Source organism: Heloderma suspectum, chromosome 4 (assembly GCF_057233095.1).
Source record: "Heloderma suspectum isolate Gila_16-S chromosome 4, 16-S_ref, whole genome shotgun sequence".
NCBI classification, from domain to species: Eukaryota; Metazoa; Chordata; class Lepidosauria; order Squamata; family Helodermatidae; genus Heloderma; species Heloderma suspectum.
The window spans coordinates 193,846,346-193,867,001 of NC_139461.1; the positions used below are offsets into that span (position 1 = coordinate 193,846,346).

The following is a 20,656-nucleotide window of genomic DNA, read 5'->3' on the forward strand; positions in this document are numbered from 1 at the left end:
ACATGAGCTTTATTAGTATAGCCATTCAAAATAGGATGGGTTCCAATGCATAATTCCCTCCAGGGTGCACAGCCTGGAACAGCCTTCCCCACCCTCCAAATGTTTTAAACTATAACTCCCATCAGCCCCAGCCAGCATAGCCAGTGGGTAGTGGATGGTGGGAGTTGTAGTCCAAAACATCTGGAGGGTGTCAGGTTGGGGGAGGCTGCCTTAGAACCTGTTTCAGCACCTGCTGCTGGTTTATGGAACTCTCCACTTTATGCATGCATTGGAGTTGTTGTCCTCTGCTCCTGCAGATTAACTAGAGAAGAAAGGGACTCTAAGCATGTAAGGAATGCATTTCTGCTGGCACTGGCATAGCTGCTGAAGCATCAGGGAAGGCATGAATGTGGAAAATCCAGACCCAAAGCCTGGCTTAGCTATGAAACTCACTGGGTAGCTTTGGGTAAGTCACTATCTCTCACCCTAACCTTCCTTACAAAGTTGTTGTGAAGTTAAAAGCTGCAATCCTATACCCCCTTACCTTAGAGTAAGCCCCACTGAACTCAGTGGGACTTACTTCTGAGTAGACATGCATAGGATTGTGCTATAAAGCTCTGCAGAGGATGTGCAACATACACATTCATCTAGTAAATATTAATAACTGCGCAGTTAATGTTCTTTCCCTGGAACTAAAGAACAGAGATTGTCGGCCTTATGGGACCTAGAAGCTTGAGCCTCGACACCAATCTTTTCTACATATTAGATGATATGTAGTGGATTAAGCTGGTGAGACTTGGCATGTCTTGAGCTCAATGAATGCATCCGGCATAATCCTAAAGAGAGAGAGGAGGATGTTAGATAGCCTCTTTCCTAAGTCCAGGGAAATGTTTTCCTGTGTAATCCTGTTGACCCATATTTAGGAATGAAAATAATGAATCAAGGAAGAATTATTTCCTGAGCCCCACTACATAAACAGCTGTCACTGTTTTTGATCTGCTAGTGCAGATCTGCTAGTTCCCCTCTCTTCATTCAATATCACTACTACCCCATTGCTGAATTTTCTCAATTTAGCCAGCAGGTGTCACTCTTATTTATTTTATTTATTATTTATTTATTTATTTATTATTGCGTTTATATCCCGCCTTTTTCCCTCTTGCAAGGAACCCAAGGCGGCTTACATTATCCTCCTCCTCTCCGTTGTATCCTCACAACAATAACCCTGTGAGGTAGGTTGGGCTGAGAGTCTGTGACTGGCCCAAAGTCACCCAGTGAGCTTCCATGGCCGAGTGGGGCTAGAACCCGGATCTCCTGGCTCCCAGTCCGTCACTCTCACCACTAAGGAGTCCTTACAACCCATCACCAATAAAAGAGGAGGTAGTTGAAATCATGAACAGGGATACAGCTTAGTATTTAGGTGAAAATGTTGCCATGTGGTATCATACTAGAAATATTATATTAATTGGTATATTTAACAGTACAGTGTGTGTGTATAATATATATAATATAGTATAATATAATCAGTTAAAAAAAGAATTGATGTGTCTTTTACAATCTAACAAGAGAAGAAAGAGAGGCCCTCAACTACCTTTGAATCAGAAAAGACATACTCCTAAAACCAGCTGATAAAGGAGGAGCTGTTGTTGTGATGAAGACTGAGAATTGTATTTCTGAAGGTTTGAGACAATTAAATGGTAGCAATACATACAAACTCTTCCATCATGATATCACAGCTGACCTGAATTTTAAAAAAAAATGGCAATGTAATCCATAAATTCCTGCATGAAAACTTACTGGACAGAGAAAGCGTTCATCTTTTAGTTAACTCCACCCCTACAGCAGGAAGATTTTACATGCTACCAAAGATCCATAAAAACAACAACCCAGTGTGACTTATTGTTTCATGTAAAAATACTATATATTGACTCCATAATTCAACCATTGGTCCATAAACTTCCTTCATATATTAAAGACGCTACAAACTTCCTTAAGTAGATCAAAAGACTAAATCAGGAACACCGATTTAACAATTATACCATCATCACAGCCTTTGATGTTACTTCTTTATATACTAACATACCCCACAAAGACAGCCTCTCGGCCTTAACACACTTCTTAAACAGCAGAACCTCTAATGAAGCTAGTACTGGAGTCTTAACATCCCTGGCTAAATTGGTACTCACTTGTAACAATTTCATGTTCAATGGCAATCACTATTTACAACTCCAAGTTACAGCAATTGAACACGTATGACCCCATCGTATGCCAATCTATTTATGGGGCAAACCAAAGACACTATCTGCAGAACTTCTGCCTAAAAACCTAGCATATGGTGGTATTACATAGATGACATTTTTGTCATCTGGGACTATGGAAGGGATAGCTTGGAGATTTTAACTAAGTTTATCAACACTATCCTTCCAACAATAAAATTTACCAGTAACACAACTGAAAACCCAAAATAACCCTTCCTGGATGTTCTCTTAACTATTGAAAACCAGCAAATTCATAATCATCATGAAATTGATATGCTGCTTTTCCACGAAAACTGCCCAAATTGTCAAAGACTTATATTGTAAACTTACAGATTCCCACCTGTACCTTTACTTCAAGTCATGTGAGCCATCTAAAGGAGAACATTATACATAGTTTAGCTCATAGGATAAAACACATTTGTAATAACAAATAAAACTTCTCAAGAAGGTGAAATTACCTTAAATATTATCTCCAACAATGCGGATACCCTACTAGGCCCAGTCTACACAGATAATGTAGTGCAGAATGAGAGCACATCAGGGTCATTTGCAACACATGACGTTGTTGCCACCGCAGCAACTGCACAACTTCTCTCTCAAAAAGGCGCATTTTCACAAAGTCCTTTCAGTGCATATTTTTTCCTTAAATGCAACTCCCATGCAGTTCCATTGCAGTGCGCCCCATTCCACCGAATTAAATCTTGCATACTGGGCATGCCTAGGGGTGTATCTATGACCTGGCTGTGACTTGGTCAAGGAGTGGGGCTGTGACTTGGTCAAGGAGTGGGGCTGTCCCTCCCCCCCAATTCCTTTCCCCCCCCCCCATTCACAGTATTTTATTTATTTATTTATTTATTTCTATACCGCCCAATAGCCGAAGCTCTCTGGGCGGTTCACAAAAATTAAAACCAAACAGCACACAATAAAACAATTTAAAATATATAGAACATTAAAACCACAATATAACAATACAACCACAATAAAACCTAGCAGCAGTGCAGGAGAGCACCTACTATATCAGCTTAAAAAATAGATTTTTCCAGGATGAACGAAGTGAATGCATTGTCCCTTTTCTCTGACCCCAACCCTCCCCCCGCCCCATTAACATTTCTCTTTTTCCCCTCTTGTTTCCAGCTGGAGGTTCCTTTAGCTGGAGAAGTTGTCCTCCTGTGCCAAAGCTTGCAGAGGCTGGATTGGACACTCCAAATGTCAGGCCAGCAGATGCTGTGATGCCAGGGTTGCGGAAGTTAAACCCAGATGTGCTCTAGCTGCCAAAGCCTGCACTAAGGCTTCCTGAAGGCTTATTTGTGGCTCCAAATCCAAATGATGGTGCACCTGCAGCACTGCTTCCAAAACCAGAGCTACCTGCAAACCCTCCAAGGCTTGAAGAGCTTAAGCCACTTGACTGCAAGCCAGTGCCAATACCTGAACCGAATGGCGTTCCAAAACTAATTCCCAGAGTCAGCTGTGGCCCTGTAGCAGGCTGTTGCTGCTGTGTAAGTGTTGCAGCCATGGCAACAGCCAGTGCATCTGGTATGTTGCTGAAAGGAGTAGGTCCTGTTGTAACACGTGGGGCAGTCTGCCACTTCTTCGCTTCCACTCGCCTTGCCTCAAACACGTCCACAGCATCCGCCAAGAAGGTTTTTCTGAAACCAAGATATTGGTCTTTGAGCATCTTCACATTTTCGTGTACTGACTGGAGTTGTGCAGCTAGAGCTACAAATGTTTGGTAAATTTTCTACATAGCCATCGACAAATCTTGTGGAGTTATATGAGAATTGTTTGCCTGAGTGGCAAGATGATTTTCTAGTTCTTCAATTTGTTGACTGTACTGCTGCAGTTGTGCTTCAAACTGTTCAATCAAGATCCTGAAGTGCTGGTGCTGTGTTTTCATGTTGAAGGCCAGGAGGAGTTTTCTGTGTTCGTAATGCTATTTCAGCATTTTTAAGTTCCTGAGCAATTTCCACTTTCAGTTTATCGATATTAAGAGTGTTTCTCTGTAATCCACTGGCAGCCATTGATAAAAGCTGTTTCAAGGCTTTAATATCCTCCTGCACTTTAAGCATTGCTTTGGAAGACATTCGACTAATTTCCTCCTGAACCTGTTTTTGTTCTTTTACAAACTTCTGGAGATTTTCTACATCTTGGCAGATTACTGGAGGTAGATTTTCATCTTTTAGTGCTTTACTATCCTCTGGTCTTGTTCCTGTTTTGTCACTCTTCTTATCTGAAGAACTACTGAAGTCTATGCCACCAAGACCTTCATTAATTGTAGCAGCAGGTGCTGTAGCTGTCCCTAGAGTCAAGCCAAAAGCATTCTGTCCGAGCGCTGTTGCAGTTGTGCTTGCATTTGGGAATAGTGTCCCTCCTAAACCAGCCAAAGCTCCTCCCAGAGAAAGTCCTGTGGATACACTTGTGGTTGGGGCGAGTGTGCCTCCCAAGTTCAACGTAAAGCGGGAAGGTGCTGCTGCTGGAGCCGACGTGAGGGCAGAAGAGAGAGGGCAGAGGAGGTAGATGTGATGGGCGAAGCAAATGGTGTGGCTGATCCTGCAGGTTTGTTGAATCCTAAACTAAGGCCTGTGGTAGCAGCAGAAGTAGTAGCAGGTGTGCCTAGTGTTAGTCCTGTGGCAATAGTTGTTGCTGTTCCTGTATTAGTCCCTCCTAATGTAAAACCAGTGGTAGGTTTTGAGGTAAAGAGGCCACACCCAAACCCTACAGAAGCAGCTATTGTAGTTGCAGCTGTTGAGCTCAATGTTCCAAAGTTAAGCCCTCCAGTTGAGCTCAGAGTGGCTCCAAACGAGAACCCCCCACTGCCGCCGCCGCCAGTCCTAGGAGTGGCAGCAGTGGCCGAAGTCAACGTTCCAGCCCCAAAAAAGAAGCCTGCCGACATGGCGGAGAGGAAAAAGAAACGCTTCAAGCGCGGGGTTTGGGTTCGGTAGGCTGACGCAGGCTTGGCGGCCCCCCTCACAACACAAGCTGCGGCCCCCCAGTAGCTGCTTTGGACACAGCCTTCTCTTCCCACTTAACACTATTACACAGTAGTGCTGCTTGGCTGCTGGCCTTTCCTTTTATTTTTACTTTGTACTACAACATTGCTACTTCACATTCCTGTAACGGCACTGTCAGGGTTCTCCTTATGACCCGGACCCCCCTGAGCAACTCTTGCCTTCTTAAGAGTCCTACCTTCCTTCTTTTACCTTCTACTTTCCAGTAACATGGGGTTTAGGCTGTAGATGTGAGGTGATTGCCCTCTAGACACATGGTTTAACCACAACAGTTTACAGGTAAGTTAATGCAAGTAAATTACTACTACAAGTATTTATACAATACAGCTGAGTGATACAAAAGGCATTAAGAGAAAATAAACATTGCAAAATACAAGTTCCTTTACCCCAGTTGTACTTAGACTTTTTCAAGCTGCTTCTTCCTGCTCCCTCTTCAGGCTCTGGTCTTCTTGACTCTGCTCTTACTGGCTTTCTCATTCTCTTTATAAACCCTCCTCCCTCAAAGCCAACAGTACTGTTTCAAACCTGATGAAATTAAACTTAACTGGGGAAATGAAACTAGTCGTCTGAGGGATCCCCCTCCCAACCAAAAAACAAACCCCAGGCCTCTAAGCCTGACCCTTTTTCCCTATGCCTCTGTAGGCCTCAAACCTTCACAGGCACAATTGTGCAATGTTGCATTAGGGCAACAGAATTGAATTATACTGGGGCAGTAACTCACCCAAGGAGCAGGGCTTCAATATTGCTGCTTCACAGTCTTCTACTCACACAATTGTGCTATGTCTCATTAGTGTGCTATAGTAACTAATGTGGGGAGCTGGGCTTCAATATTGCTGCTTCACAGTCCTGTGGATTTGAGGGGAGAGGTGTGGGGTTAACTACGGGACATAATTCATCTCTTCTATTAAACTTCCCTGAGCAGGGGAGCATTGAAAGGGGTGGGGAGCAAGCCTCTTTAATTTCCTGAACAGCCCCTATGTAGTTATGATGTTCTCTACTCTGCAGTTTCAAGTGCTGTTTGACCCATGAATACAGGTTTTTAGGTAGTGTATACTGTCCTTTTCTTGCTTTGCATGCTGCTGATGGACTAAAGCAATTTCATTAAATTCCAGATATAACTAGAAAACACTCTGAAACCGTTTCCATGTGGATTGGGCCCTAGTCACATTATTGACTACAACATCAATTGAGCATCAGTAATATCCAGGGATAGCCTTTGCTTCATAAAGAAGGATAACTCTTTGAAAGAAAATAGCATTCCATTTGTTGTGGACTACCATTCAGCTGCCCCTAATTTCCACAAGATAATTCAATATAGTTACCCTATTATATCCTATGGTGCTCATTTAATGGAAGCCATTAATTCTCCACCATGCATTGCATTCATAAAACCACCCAATCTGCATAAATTGTTAGTTAAAGCTGCACTTAAACAAAATATTTGCAACCCAGGATCATACCATTGTAAATCAATGCATTGCATTACCTGCAGTTCTCTCCAAGAAACCACTTATTTCAGAAGCACAATTACTAACAAAGCTTATTGCATTAGACAAATTTTAATAATGCACTTCTACTTATGTTCTTTAAGACATAATCTTATGCATAATTAGACAGGAAGAAGTCCTACAACTCCCAGCATTCCCTAGCCAGCATAGCTGGCTGGGGAATGCTGGGAGTTGTAGGACTTTTTTCTGTCTAAACATGGATAGGACTGCACCCCTATTTAATTGAATGTTTTAAAAAAAATGTTGTATGCAATATGTAGGGGAAACTACAATGGACCTAAGAACACAATTCCATAATCACAAACCTGTGATTCTTACCAAAAAACTAGAGCAGCCATTTCAACTCTCCTGCAAATAGTCTCTCGGATTTACAGTTGGTTCCAATAGAACAAACAAAAGACCCTATTATGCTTGACAAAAGGAAAAATTTCTGGATCTCTAGACTCAGAAATCTTAGTCCAAATGGCCTTAATCTGGAGGACAATTCATAAGCATTATGTCAATCATACCTCTGTTTTTTCTCCTAAGGAACTTTCATCTCCAGGCATTCCAAACTGCCACTCCTGATACCCACATAACAGCACAGCTACTGATGAGAGCAGAAGCTGAAACGTTTAGCTTAAAATATATTTTTTAATACTCTGTCGTTAGTCCTTCTATCTTTCTTATACATTTTACCTTAAGACTGACTGCTTCCACAGTGGATCCAGAGCATCCTTGTTACTTTGCTGTTGTGCTGCTTTACACTAACCTCCCTCTCTCTCATTCTCTCTCTGTATATGTGTATATTCAGTGGTCACATATGCAATATTTTTGCCTGTTGAAATAGACAACAGATGAATCACAATGACCAGCATTAGTTGCTGCCTCTAACAAGTACTGAATCGACAACATGATTGATGGACTACCAAAGAATATCTGGGTAAATATTTCTGAAAGGGAGCAAGGTCTTGTAGAGATGAATGGGGAAATGGTGTCTGCAGTGTGCAGGAAACAAATGTTACTGGGAAGAATTTCCTCACTGTCCTCCCGAGAATGTTGAATCATTGACATTGACAGGATCAGGAAAGCCATTTACTGATGTCTTAGGTAGTCTGATACGGTAGCATTTTTTAAAATTTGAGCCAGTCGCAGACCAGTAGATGCAGCGGAAGCCAGGTGTTTGTGTACGATAGGCTGTCCTTAGCCTACGGGTGGTCCTAAAGAATATGTTGGCTCTTCTCAGTTTATAACTGCCATTGTGGACACAAGTGTGTGGAAAGCCAAAGAAGAAGGTTAGGACTTTAAAATTTTGTCACCATTTTAATTCCTAATCTATCAGCTTTGCCTAAACTCTTACCTAGGAACAGCCCGCCAAGACTAAGTACCTTTCTGTATCTGGGTTGGGATCTTTACCAGGATTTGTATTGCACTAATTCATCACAGTTATGGCTGTTATTTTATTTCAAAAGATGAACAAATGAGAGGGGGAATATATAGAAGGAAAGAGATGAAAACATCCACAATATCATATTTTAATGATGTACTCAGGATAACTACCATAGCTTTGGTTTTAATTTAGAAATGCCTCATTATCCTTTAAACACTGTTTGTAGAACTGAGGATATTTTAATAGGATAGCCACCTTTGCAACATGCCACTGTAGCAGTGCCCTTTAACAGCTGCTTCACCTGCAGATGTTAGCAAGTGATAATAATTATATCTGTGCTGTGAAAAGCTTCACCAGTTGACATCTGCACATCAAACTGTTGAGCACAGGAAGAGTCCCCCAGACCTGGGAGGCGGAGTGGGCAACTTTATATTTGTCACTTTAACCATGATAATTATGAACAAAACTATGATGTAACCTTGGGACTGCCCCCACTGCCAGTGCAGGAAATCGTACCTTGGTAGAAACCTTAGACTACAATCCTATGCACACTTGTACAGAAATAAGTTCCACTTAGCTCCCAGGGGCTTACTTCTGAGTCAACATTAATTGGATCAGGTTGCATACTAGGGATCACCGGATCTGAGTTAATTTGTTGTTGTTCAGTCGTTCAGTCGTGTCCAACTCTTCGTGACCCCATGGACCACAGCACGCCAGGCCTTCCTGCCCTGCGCTCTCTCCCGGAGCGTGCTCAAGTTCATATTCATTGCATCGGTGATGCTATCTAGCCATCTCATTCTCTGCCGTCCCCTTCTCCTTTTGCCTTCAATCTTTCCCAGCATCAGGGTCTTTTCCAGAGAGTTTTCTCTTCGCATTAGGGGGCCAAAATATTTCAGCTTCAGCTTCAGTATCTGTCCTTCCAATGAGCACTCAGGGTTGATTTCCTTTAGGATTGACTGATTTGACATCCTTGCAGTCCAGGGGACTCGTAAGAGTCTTCTCCAGCACCACAGTTCGAAAGCATCAATTATTTGGCACTCAGCCTTCCTTATAGTCCAGCTCTCACAGCCATACATTACTACTGGGAAAACCATAGCTTTGATTAGACGGACCTTTGTCGGCAAGGTGATGTCTCTGCTTCTTACTATGCTGTCTAGGTTTGCCATAGCTTTCCTCCCCAGGAGAAAGCGTCTTTTAATTTCATGGCTACAGTCACCGTTTGCGGTGATCTTGGAGCCCAAGAAAATAAAATCTGTCACAGCTTCCATTTCTTCCCCTTCTATACGCCAGGAAGTGATGGGGCCAGATGCCATGATCTTCGTTTTTTGAATGTTGAGTTTCAAACCAGCTTTTGCACTCTCCTCTTTCACCCTCAACAAGAGGCTCTTGAGATCCTCTTCGCTTTCTGCCATTAGGGTGGTATTGTCTGCATATCGGAGGTTGTTGATAATTCTCCCGGCAATCTGAATTCCGATCTGTGATTCATCCAACCCGGCGTTTCTCATGATGTACTCTGCATATAAGTTAAATAAGCAGGGTGACAATATGCAGCCTTGTCGTACCCCTTTCCCAATTTTGAACCACTCGGTTGTTCCATGTCTGGTTCTTACTGTTGCTTCTTGACCCTCGTACAGGTTTCTCAGGAGACAGGTAAGGTGGTCTGGTATTCCCATCGCTTTAAGAATTTGCCACAGTTTGTTGTGATCCACACAATCAAAGGCTTTAGCGTAGTCCATGAAGCAGAAATAGACGTTTTTCTGGAATTCTCTTGCTTTCTCCATGATCCAGCGAACGTTGGCGATTTGATCTCTAGTTCCTCTGCCTCTTCGAAACCCAGCTTGTACTTCCGGTAGTTCTCGGTTCGCATACTGCTGAAGCCTAGCTTGTAGGATGTTGAGCATCACCTTGCTGGCATGTGAAATGAGCGCAATTGTGCGGTAGTTTGAACACTCTTTGGCGTTGCCCTTCTTTGGAATTGGAATGTAAACTGACCTTTTCCAGTCTTGCGGCCACTATTGAGTGTTCCAAATATGTTGGCATATTGAGCGCAGCACTTGAACAGCATCATCTTTTAGGATTTTAAATAGCTCAGCTGGAAGACTGTCATCTCCGCTAGCTTTGTTGTTACTAATGCTTCCTAAGGCCCAGTTGACTTCACTCTCGAGGATGTCCGGCTCAAGTTCAGTGACCACACTATCATGGCTATCAGGGACATTCAGATCTTCCCTGTATAGTTCTTCTGTGTATTCTTGCCACCTCTTCTTAATCTCATCTGCTTCTGTTAGGTCCCTGCCTTCTTTGTCCTTTATCATGCCCGTCTTTGCACAAAACGTTCCCTTGAGATCTCCAATTTTCTTGAAGAGATCTCTAGTCTTTCCCATTCTGTTGTTTTCCTCGATTTCTTTGCATTGTTCATTTAAGAAGGCCTTCTTGTCTCTCCTTGCTATTTTCTGGAACTCTGCATTCAGTTGGATATATCTTCCCCTTTCTCCCTTGCTTTTCGCTTCCCTTCTTTCCTCAGCTACTTGTAAAGCCTCATCAGACAGCCACTTGGCTTTCTTGCATTTCTTTTTCTTTGGGATGGATTTCGTTGCTGCCTGCTGAACAATGTTACGGACCTCGGTCCATAGTTCCTCAGGCACTCTGTCTATCAGGTCTAATCCCTTAAATCTATTCCTCACCTCCACTGTATATTCATAAGGGATATGATTTAGGTCATACCTGAATGGTTTAGTGGTTTTCCCTACGTTCTTCATTTTAAGCCGAAATTCCTTTATTTAACTTGTGGTATTCAGAAAGAGAAGCTATACGTTTCCACTCTTTTACTGTATGTTTATGAATGGAGTGATGATGCTAATCTACATCCAATAATTGTGGGTATGGACCAGGGCTACTTGTCAGAGTAAATCAATTAAAACATAATATAAAGTTATGACTGTGGGGCAGGACATAAATAACAATAAAAAAAGAATGGAAGTGCAAAGTGTCAAGTCAAAACAGCAAATTGGTATCTCACTCGCCTCTCAAAAACATTTTGAGGGGTTTATATGGATGATTTGCACATGCAAATTTCAATCCTTGTGGACGTGTCAGTGCAGAAATGTGTTTCTGGAACACCTCCTGTCACTAATAACCAACAGAAGATGATGGTCCACACAAAGCACAGCTTCATGTACTTGGGACCAGGGGGCATTAATACCATGATGACTACCATGGATTAGCAAGTCTGTGGAAGTTGTCTTCACATCCATGCATTTACAAGACTATTTCAGATATGTTGTTTTCAGTACTACCTCATATCTTACATTTTCATATCAAAGTAAAAGATACAATCACACTTCTAATCAGAAAGCAAAGACTATCAGCAGCGTCAGCATCACCACCTGACAACTTTGGGCAGCTTCTGGTGCCGCAGCAGGACTCACTACTGAGGCCTATCCTATGTTCCCACTGGTCCAGCAGCAAGACTCCACTGAGGCCTACCCCATATCCCCCTTTAAATTGTTTCTTCTGGACTGGTGCTCTGAGAAGCACTGGCCACCTGGGTATAGCTGTCTTTTTAATTTCCCACAATGCCCCTAATGTAGCATCACTCTGAGGCATTGTGGAAAATCAAAATGCCACCCCATCCCCAACTATTGGGCACTGCCTGGAATATAGTTGCTGCCAGTCACCACTACCAGATAACTCTGCTGGGCCTAAGAGGAGAGGCTCCACCAGAGAGTACTCTGCCCTGAGCCCCCTCAAACCTGGAGACAGCCCTGCTGTATATCCAACTATTGTTCTGTAAGGTATGAGTTATACATTGTCTCAAGGTGACAATCCTAGCTTGTACTCCAACCATGTAATGATGTGCTGGTCACAAGAATGCAGTCAGCTGTGGTTATTGAAGTAATTAAACATGTGTACTCAACTAGATAAGAATCCTGAGCTGCATGTGGACTCTAGACCACCTGAAACAATTCTAGGTTCTCTTTACCTAAACACGTTTACAAGTGTTGATCCCTTAACAGTGTAAGTCTTGAGAAATTTCTTGTATCTTAACACGTCCTGCTCTGTTTTCCGTTTCATCTGGTAGTGTGTGAAATATCCTTCTCCAGCTTTAACGGGCTTGTATAAGATTTCACATGAAAATGTAAAGAGGAGAAAAAAACCAGAAGGGCATCACAGTTTTTTCATAGCCTGTATGATTGTAAATCAATATAGGAAATGGGATTTATTGTGTGTTGAGTTACTACACTGGGCTTAGTTTTCCTTGCTTGTTTCTTTGTTTTGAATGTGTAAACAGAAATACATGGTTTATTACCAGTCATCCTGATCAGGTGTATAACAAACCTCAGGGACTGAGAAAGCTGCTGCTACTTCAGTATTGATTAAACCAGAATAACTAGACTCTCTTATGATGACCAAGGCTTTACTCCTATGCAAAAGGATGAGAGTAAGGGCCTCTGAGCTCAGTGGAACTGACTTCTGAGGAATCATGAACAGAATTGCACTGTGTATTTCCAACTTCACTCATCAGAGTGGTTAAAGGTATGCACATTTACTTTGAAGAAAGGCCCACTGAATACAGTGGGACTTCTAAGTAAACAGGCCTAGGATAGGGCTACTGGAAGTGAAGTCTCCATCTCAGACTTCACACAATAGCCTTTGGTAATTGTCACCTCAGCCACAAACCAGGGCCCATCCTGCCATTAGGCAGAATGCTGATTTGGGGTGTTACAAAAAGGCAACAAATAGTATGATGGGTTGTTGTTGGTTTTTTACTGCTAGGAAGGGAGGGAGGCACTTGTGCCTTGGGTGCCAAAATAATGTGCCTGGCTCTCACTACTTTGCCCCTGGGGGCAGGGGTGTGTGAGGGGATTTGTTGTTTCACCTTGAAAGGGTGGGAAAATCCAGTCTTTAGTTTTCACATCTTATTAAAACAACCTTGGGGTCGCCGAGTACTCCCAAAGGCAGTTAACTTTTAGGGTGTTAAAGGAGTTAGTGCAGCCCACCCCAACCTGGTGCCCTCCAGTTGTGTTGGACTACAACTCCTAGCATTCCCCAGGCAGCTTTGTTGGCTGAGAGATGCTGTGAGTTGTAGTCCAACATATCTGGAGGGCACCAGGTTGGGGTAGGCTGGTGTACTCAAGGCTGGGTTAGTGAACCCGAGTGATTTTTTGTAGCCCAAGCCTACGGCTGTTGTCTTGGAAGCCGGTGGCACAGAGACAGAGCTCAACGGGACTTGCTCCGCACGCTCGACCCTATGCCTCAGGCTATCATGTACACATCGGGAGTAAATCCCATTGACTTCAACGGAGCTACTTTCCGAATAAACATGCGCAGGAGCGGGCTGTTATTGAGGGGCTGGGCTCTTCCTGCTTGAGGCCTCGGGCGAGAGGCGACTAGGGCGAAAGTGCCGCGCTGCTGCGCCCCTTTCAACGCTGTCCGGGGCACAGAGTAGGCCTGAGGCGCGAGGCAGGGGCGAGCCCTTCGGAGGCGCGAGGCCGGCCGCCCCTGCTTCTCGGCCTGAGGCAAAGCGCGTGTGTGTAACAAAGCCCTGGTAACGTGGTTGCTACCGCAGCGCCGAGTACTTAGTAACCGGGCGCTGCCCCTTTAAGCCGCCGGAGGGCGGGACGGGGGCGAAGAAATCCCTTCCACCCCACCCTCCGGCCGGCTCCCTGTTTCTTTCCGCCACTCGGGCTGGTTGCTGGGTCCCGGAGCCCTCGCCTTCCCCTTCGCCTCCTTCGCGCGCTCACTTCCATCCCATGCGGGCGGCGGCGGGGAAGGAGTTCTCTGGCGGCGGCGGCGGCGGCAGTAGTAGTAGTCCGGACCCCGGCGGGCGGCGGCTCCCCGCTCTCTGGGCATGTCCTGCTGCAGGCGCCTCTTTCGCTGAATCCAGCTGAGCGGCGGCTCTCTCGCCGCCGCCGCCGCCGCCACTGATATTGCTGCCGCCGCAGAAAAATAAGTCGCCACTCATGAGTGCGGAGACGTCTTCCCGCGCGTCTACGCACCTCCGCGCCCTCTTTAGGATGGAGCCGGCTCCGCCCGCTTCCTCAGAGCAGCTAGTGGGGGCCTCGGAGTTCCTCAAAGGTGAGAGCGGGGAAGGGGGCAGGCACCCCGCTGGGGCTCCCGGTGTACGAGCGCGGGTGGCGGCGCCGGCCGGGGACGCAATAACTCTGCTTCGCCCCCACCCCGGCGCTTCCTTTCTGCCTTTTTTGGAGGCACCTGCCCTCGGCGGCGGCGGCGGGCGGGAAGGGGTGTCCACAACAACAACAGCAGCAACAACAGCGGAAAGTTGCCCTGAGGTGAAGCAAAGCAGCGAGTTTAGTCCCCCGACCCCCCCGGCGTGAACTTTTTCCCTTACCGCGGCGGGGAGACGGAATTTGAGGGCTTCCTTCCCCCTTTGGAAGGGCAGTAATGCCGCCCTCCACTCCCAACCTCAGTGGAGAAACGAGTTAGGGAAGATGGTGCCGTATAGTTCGTTCACTCTGACAGCCCGGGGCTAAGTTTTATCTGCTTGGGGGTAAGCCCTAAGACGTTTAGCCATGCTGGTAAGTTTGGGGGGGGGGGATTTCCGGAATTGTAACCCTAAGGCGACGTCCCCAAGCTTTAATGCAAATTACAGTGTCTGCCCAAAGAGTGGCTTTTAAATAACCCTTGCAGTAAATGCTGTACAGTGAGAGGTACTGATCAACTTGTGCTGAAATGTAAGATACCGCAAGGGCAGTTGATTGCCTTTTAAACTTTTTTCCCCTCTTCAGACCGACTATATTTTGCTACTTTACGGAATAGACCCAAAAGCACGGTAAACACCCACTATTTCTGTACGGATGAGGAACTTGTTTATGAAAAGTAAGTTTTTTCTCTTTTTTCTTCGCCTTCTTCTGTTGCCTCCCTCCTCCCAACACTCCTGCTCACTTTCGTTTTCTCATTTGAAGTGTTTGGTTTTTTTGCCTTTTCAAGCCTGTCGCCAAGTGATAGGAGTAGGTTGTTCTTTCTCTCTTTCACTCACACTAAAAGGAAGTAAAGTACCTTGTCATCTTGGGTGGGTTAGCAATAATGTGTCGCCAGTGGGTTATTTTTAAAGCCACAGAGCCTATCTTTAAGACTAATTATATCTTAGTGGAATCTTAAATAGAAAATGGATGTTTTTGTCTTTCGTTCTCTTCCCCCACCCCATTTCTTACTTTTTGTAAAATGGATCCCGCTGTTAAGTGACTGTAGGTTTTGACAACTATAGCAAGACACTTAAAGCACTTTGTTCAATCGCATTTATCTTTCCTCTTTTTAAAAAAGAAAAGTGAGTTTATCTGTCCCAAAATTCTTTGGTATAAATCTCTCTTCCTACATGAAAGAGCAAAACATCATGGCTTCACTACTACTCAGCAAATCTGTGAAGTGCATGATAGTTGCATTAAATTAGCCATTAACAATATATATTGAATTTGCAGTGTTAAATATGTGTAAGTATGATGGGTCATCTCAAGTTATAGTAAGAGAACCTCAATTTAGTGAACTTTAAAACATGGTTCTTACTCAAATCATTATTTTGTTAAGCAGCTTTTGTGGATCTCAGATTTTTCTTGATTAGTAGGCTGTGATTGAGATTGTTCAAAAACTTTCTGGGACAACACCAGAAGTTCAAGGGTCCACAGAGAATAATAAACAGGGCTTTTCAGAAACTATCTTTCTTTTTACAGTGCCCACTTAGATTGCAGCACTGCATGCCCCTTCCCTGCGTTTCCTTTTCCCAAACAACACAGTATAATCACAGAGTCTTGGCAAGGGGAGGTTGCCCTCCATCTGCCCTTAGACTTGGGGCAGATGGAGCAAGGGGAGGGGAGGGATTTGCAGTAAGTTGTTAGTAATACTTTACAATAATACCCTGACTCTAGTTGGATAGTCAGCAGCACTGTAATAACATGCAAGTGAAATGGGGGGAGGGGGTAGAATGTTAGTGGAGGGAAGGCTCAAAGCCTTTGTGTCCCCTCAAAATTGTATTTAGTGCCCAAGTGTTTTTGCACTCTTAAGAGCAAAATCCCCCGAATCCATTTCAAGTCGGTAATAGAGATTTCCTTTCAGTGAGATATACAATGCAATCCTATACATGTCTACTCAGAAGTAAGCCTCATTGCATTCAATTGTGCTTACTCCCAGGTTCAATGTGTATAGGATTGAAGCTAACCTTTGATGGATTGTGTCCTAAACACCCCTTCTCAAATGTTTATCAGTAAAAAATAGTTTGTATTTAAAATATCCATTTACAGCAGTAAGTCGAGCAGTAGTGTATAAATAGCTGTTGTTTTAACTACCTTACATACCTCAAATGTAACTCTTCTCCCTCTTGAATGGCTTAAACTGCTCAGTGAGGGGATTTGGCTTAAGTTACAGATGATGATGACTGATCAATTTTTAAAAAAATCTGTACAGCCTATCATGTATAACATATCCAGGCAGTGTACAATAATAAAAATACAAATATAGGTTGTTTTAGTTATAATCAACTATACAGTATAACCATCAGTCATAATTAAAAATCAAAATATATTATTAAATTCATGTTAAGGGTGGTGGAAGAATATGCTTGACAACTGTGTTTTTCGTGGTGGCTTCAGGTCCATGTTGACAAGTTACAAATGAGACATTATGCTTAGGTTCTAGAAATATTTGAGGAATTCCACACTGTTCTCTGACACTTAATGTCCCTTCTAGCCTGTGTGATAAAATGTAATACATTGCTAGGATTACTTCATTTGCCAGACAGAATGGGATGTGTACTGAGTCATAAGGGATGGTGAGCATCAATAACCTGATGGAAAAGATCAGTAGCAGCACATCTCGTGAAGTGGGGGAAGAAGGAATTACATGTAGACAATGGAGAAAGTAATAAGATTCTGGAGCAGACATGGAACCTTGACTACTGTCCAAGGTGTCCAAATGAGTAGGATTAATCCTTTAAACTGACAGGTCTAACACATAGTAATCTTAAAGAGGCCAAATGCTACGAACATACATAGTATTTTAGGTTCTTTCTCTTTATTAGACTAGCATGGGTCTTCTCCTGTTTGCTTATTAGTTGGTGAATATTGTGGATTACATTCATACTCAGTGATGTGGGGTAGAAAATTTAATTTCCATTTCTAAAAATTCATTAACAAAATTCGTAACATACTAGTCAAATTGAGTATTTTCAAAGTTTAACATGGGGGGGGTGACTGTCCTTAAGCAGTGTACATGCATGTATAATAAATATGAACACTTCACTCTTAGGGTTTGCTAAAATTACTATGGCTTGAAACCACAGTCTTCCTTTCATGAATGGAAGGGTTCTCTCCATCCACAAAAGGCTTCTGATCCAGTGGAGCATCCTCCTCACAGAATGGAGTTTTTGATTAGTAGCTTACTACATACAAGCTTTGTGAAACAAACTTGGTATTTCAACTTTTGTGGGTATTGATGGAAATAAAGCGCTGATGCTTAGTATATTGCTATAACTACCTCCTCCTAAAGCAATTTGACCCTGACACTTCTTATTTAGTAGATTTAGGGATCAATCCTAAGTCCCCTAGACAGCTTCTAGGGGACATAAGATTTTTCAGTTATTGGGAACCGAGGTCGGAGCCAGGGCTCCAACCTTGTTTCCCAGAAACGGCACTCCGTGCCCTCACGCAGCCAGCGTAGTTGACTCCACACTGGCTATGTCTCCGCCCTTGGAAAAAGAGCACAGAGACAGGGAAAAGGGGATTGGGAGGAGAGGAGACTGCAGAAGCCACTTTACCCAGTTTCCTATGTACTGCACAGCCTCCCCCACTCCTGCTCCGATGCTCCCCAGCTAGACAGGCAGAATTGCTTGCCTAGCCAAATATGCAGGGTGGCTGCAGCATAGAGGTGAGGGTCACCTCTGTGCTCCTGCTACCCTGTGTTAGATAGCCATCCACCTCCGAGTTCGGAGGCAGACAACTGTCTCCATAGGATTGTGCCCTTAGGGTGCAATCCTGTACATGTTTAGACAGAAAAAAGTCTTACAACTCACAGCATTTACCTGCCAGCCATGCTGGCTAGGGAATGCTGGGAGTTGTAGGACTTTTTTCTGTCCAAACGTGCATAGGATTGTGCCCTGTAATCATTCTCAAGTCTTAATGAACTAGTCATCTTGAATGTTATATTTTAAAATGATTCAATGCCCAACAGTGCCCAAGAATACCTATGTGGCTAGGTCCATTAGCTGAACTTTCCAACATTTTAAAAACTTGACTAATACATAATCCTATTCCTGTGATCCCACAACCCTTGATCACTTTTGTATAGCAATAATTACGTACTTGTTAGTAGGTACTTAAAGCACCAGGAAGAGTCAAAAAATTCATTTTTTAGTCATGCAAAATTGGGGGCCTTCGATGTTTGGTTGGAGGATGTCGTCTTAAAATTTGTAGCTCTTAAGAATAATTGTATTGTAATCATAGTAATTTACGTGATGATCAAAACCTAAGGAACATTCTAGGTAGCTCAAAATACTTTGCATTACATAACTAATTACCTGCTTCTGGTACAACAAAAGAAACTGTTATTTGATGTAGTCCATTATAGAACCATAGCATCAAAAAGGATTTCAAAGGTAGTGCAGTCCACCTTTGCAAATGAGTACCAAAATGCCATAGTTCTACTTGGTAGCAGTACCTCTCTGCCTTGAGGTGACTTAAGAGTTTGATAAACTGATCACTTAGAAGGGAGTTTTCCTACTTCGTATGAATTGCTTATAGGAAGGACTGAAAATTCCAAGGTGTACACTTACAGAGCTTCATTTTGGAAGGTTAAAAGCCTTTTTAAAGCAGCCTGCTCCTCAAACCATTGTGTGCATGTGTACTCATGTAGCTTTGTCCTCTGGAATTGGAGTGTCACACTTTTTCCATTCCTGTCACTTTGTCCTCTCTTTATCAGATTTATCTTACATTCCATGCAGACTTGCTCTCCCTTTCTGATTGCACTATAATTGGAATGAAGTTGCTCAGTTAGTCAGTTCTTGTTTTGAAGATAGATCTCAATATGTTCTTTTATTCTGTTGGGATAGGATGGTCCAGAGGACCACGGGAGGAAGAAGGCCTTGCTCTTTTTCCTCTTTCACTTGCAAGGTGTGGCAGCATTTTCCCTCGCAAGATAGCCTAGGATTTCTGAAACTTTTCTGGAACTGATACTGCCTGCCTTCAGAACACCAGGAAGCTAGGAAGAACTTAAATTAGCAATACCTTCATCCTTTTTCTGTCTTTCTCCATCTTCATATTTTCACCTTTTTAAGCCTGTACATGCTGATTTGTTTAATAAATCAATCTCTACTTTTTATCACCAGAAGCTTACATCTAGAGGATAATTTCACACACCCTGCTCATTCTTCCAGTTGGCCTTACATTACTTAAGGGTTTTGAATCTTCTCTAGTTACAGGGAATTCCTTTTAAAGTGTTTTGGATTGAACCCCCCTGCCCCATAGCAATGGAGTTTAGACAAATATTGTAAATATCAGGTGGCCTACCCGACTTGGTATAACTGGTAGGTGATGGTGGCTGTTCAAAGTACATACCTAAAATAGAGTTCCTGGGAACACCCTGGAATCCGTAGATAACGCAGGCATCTCCATATAAGGCTCCTCTAGTCTAGCCACCACATGACTAGCCTTTCCCACTTTCTTCTAAAAACTGTTCCACTATATGATCACAGTTGTCAGCTGCCTCATCAGAATTATTGCATGCTACAGAAGTGTATAAGAACTCTGGTGATGAATTAGAACAATCTAATAATAAGAGTTTTGTTTCAATCAGTGGCCAACCAGATGTTTCTGGGAATCTCCCAATCAAATATGATGCCAGCCATCTCCTATTGTGTACACCGAGGACCTTGTAATACATGACATTTCTGTTCAGCTGTCAAAGCTAACAGCAATTGATAGTCCTGTTTCTCAGTGAATTCGTTTAATGTATTAATGCCATCTAGGTCAGTGGCCATTGTGGTAAGGAATTCCATTCATTAATTATGTTTTGTTCAAACAACTACTTCCTTCTTCATGCCCTCAATCCACTTCCAGTCAACTACATTAGATGACCCCAAGTTTGAGTACTCTTTAGAAAAATCTGTCTGGTTTCTCCAGACATGACTCTCCATGTGATCCCTTCAGTTGTCATTTTTAGAACTAAAAACTCTCACCCTCTTAAAGCTTTCATCAGAGGGCTTTAACCCCCTGACCATTTTAGTTGTTTACTGTTTCAAACTTTAATCCTTCTTGAATACAGCAACAAGAACTGTAACAGTATTCTAAATGGGACACATTATAGATTTATATAATGACATCAAGATGCATTTTCACTCTTTTCTTACTGTTAAATTTGTACACAACCAGCCCTGCTACCAACTAATGCTTTTAATGATCTGTTATGACCTACCAGATTGATTGTGACTACCCAGAAAAACATTTACATCCCAATGTTGTTGAGATTTTGTGAGCTTCTTTGTACTCATATGAATTGAAGCTTATCTCACATTTTTTTGCACCCAGTCATCAAATTGGA

At 43.1% G+C, this 20,656-nt stretch overlaps 1 protein-coding gene and 1 pseudogene across 3 annotated transcripts in view; one reads left to right on the forward strand and one right to left on the reverse strand.

Moving 5' to 3' along the window:
• Nucleotides 1-3,359: 3,359 nt before the first annotated feature.
• LOC146347892 (nucleoporin p58/p45 pseudogene) lies at nucleotides 3,360-5,124 on the reverse strand (annotated as a pseudogene).
• An 8,607-nt stretch (nucleotides 5,125-13,731) lies between these two features.
• CDC14A (cell division cycle 14A) overlaps nucleotides 13,732-20,656 on the forward strand; it is an 83,482-nt gene continuing 76,557 nt past the window's right edge. For 2 of the 3 annotated variants that reach the window (XM_084851748.1, XM_084851746.1), the window contains exons 1-2: nucleotides 13,795-14,191; nucleotides 14,863-14,953. In XM_084851748.1, the coding sequence (XP_084707874.1) occupies nucleotides 14,077-14,191; nucleotides 14,863-14,953 (206 nt within the window). In that variant the 5' untranslated portion in view covers nucleotides 13,795-14,076. Of the gene's footprint in view, nucleotides 14,192-14,862; nucleotides 14,954-20,656 lie in introns of all 3 variants that reach the window. The other variant, XM_084851747.1, reaches the window with a different exon arrangement.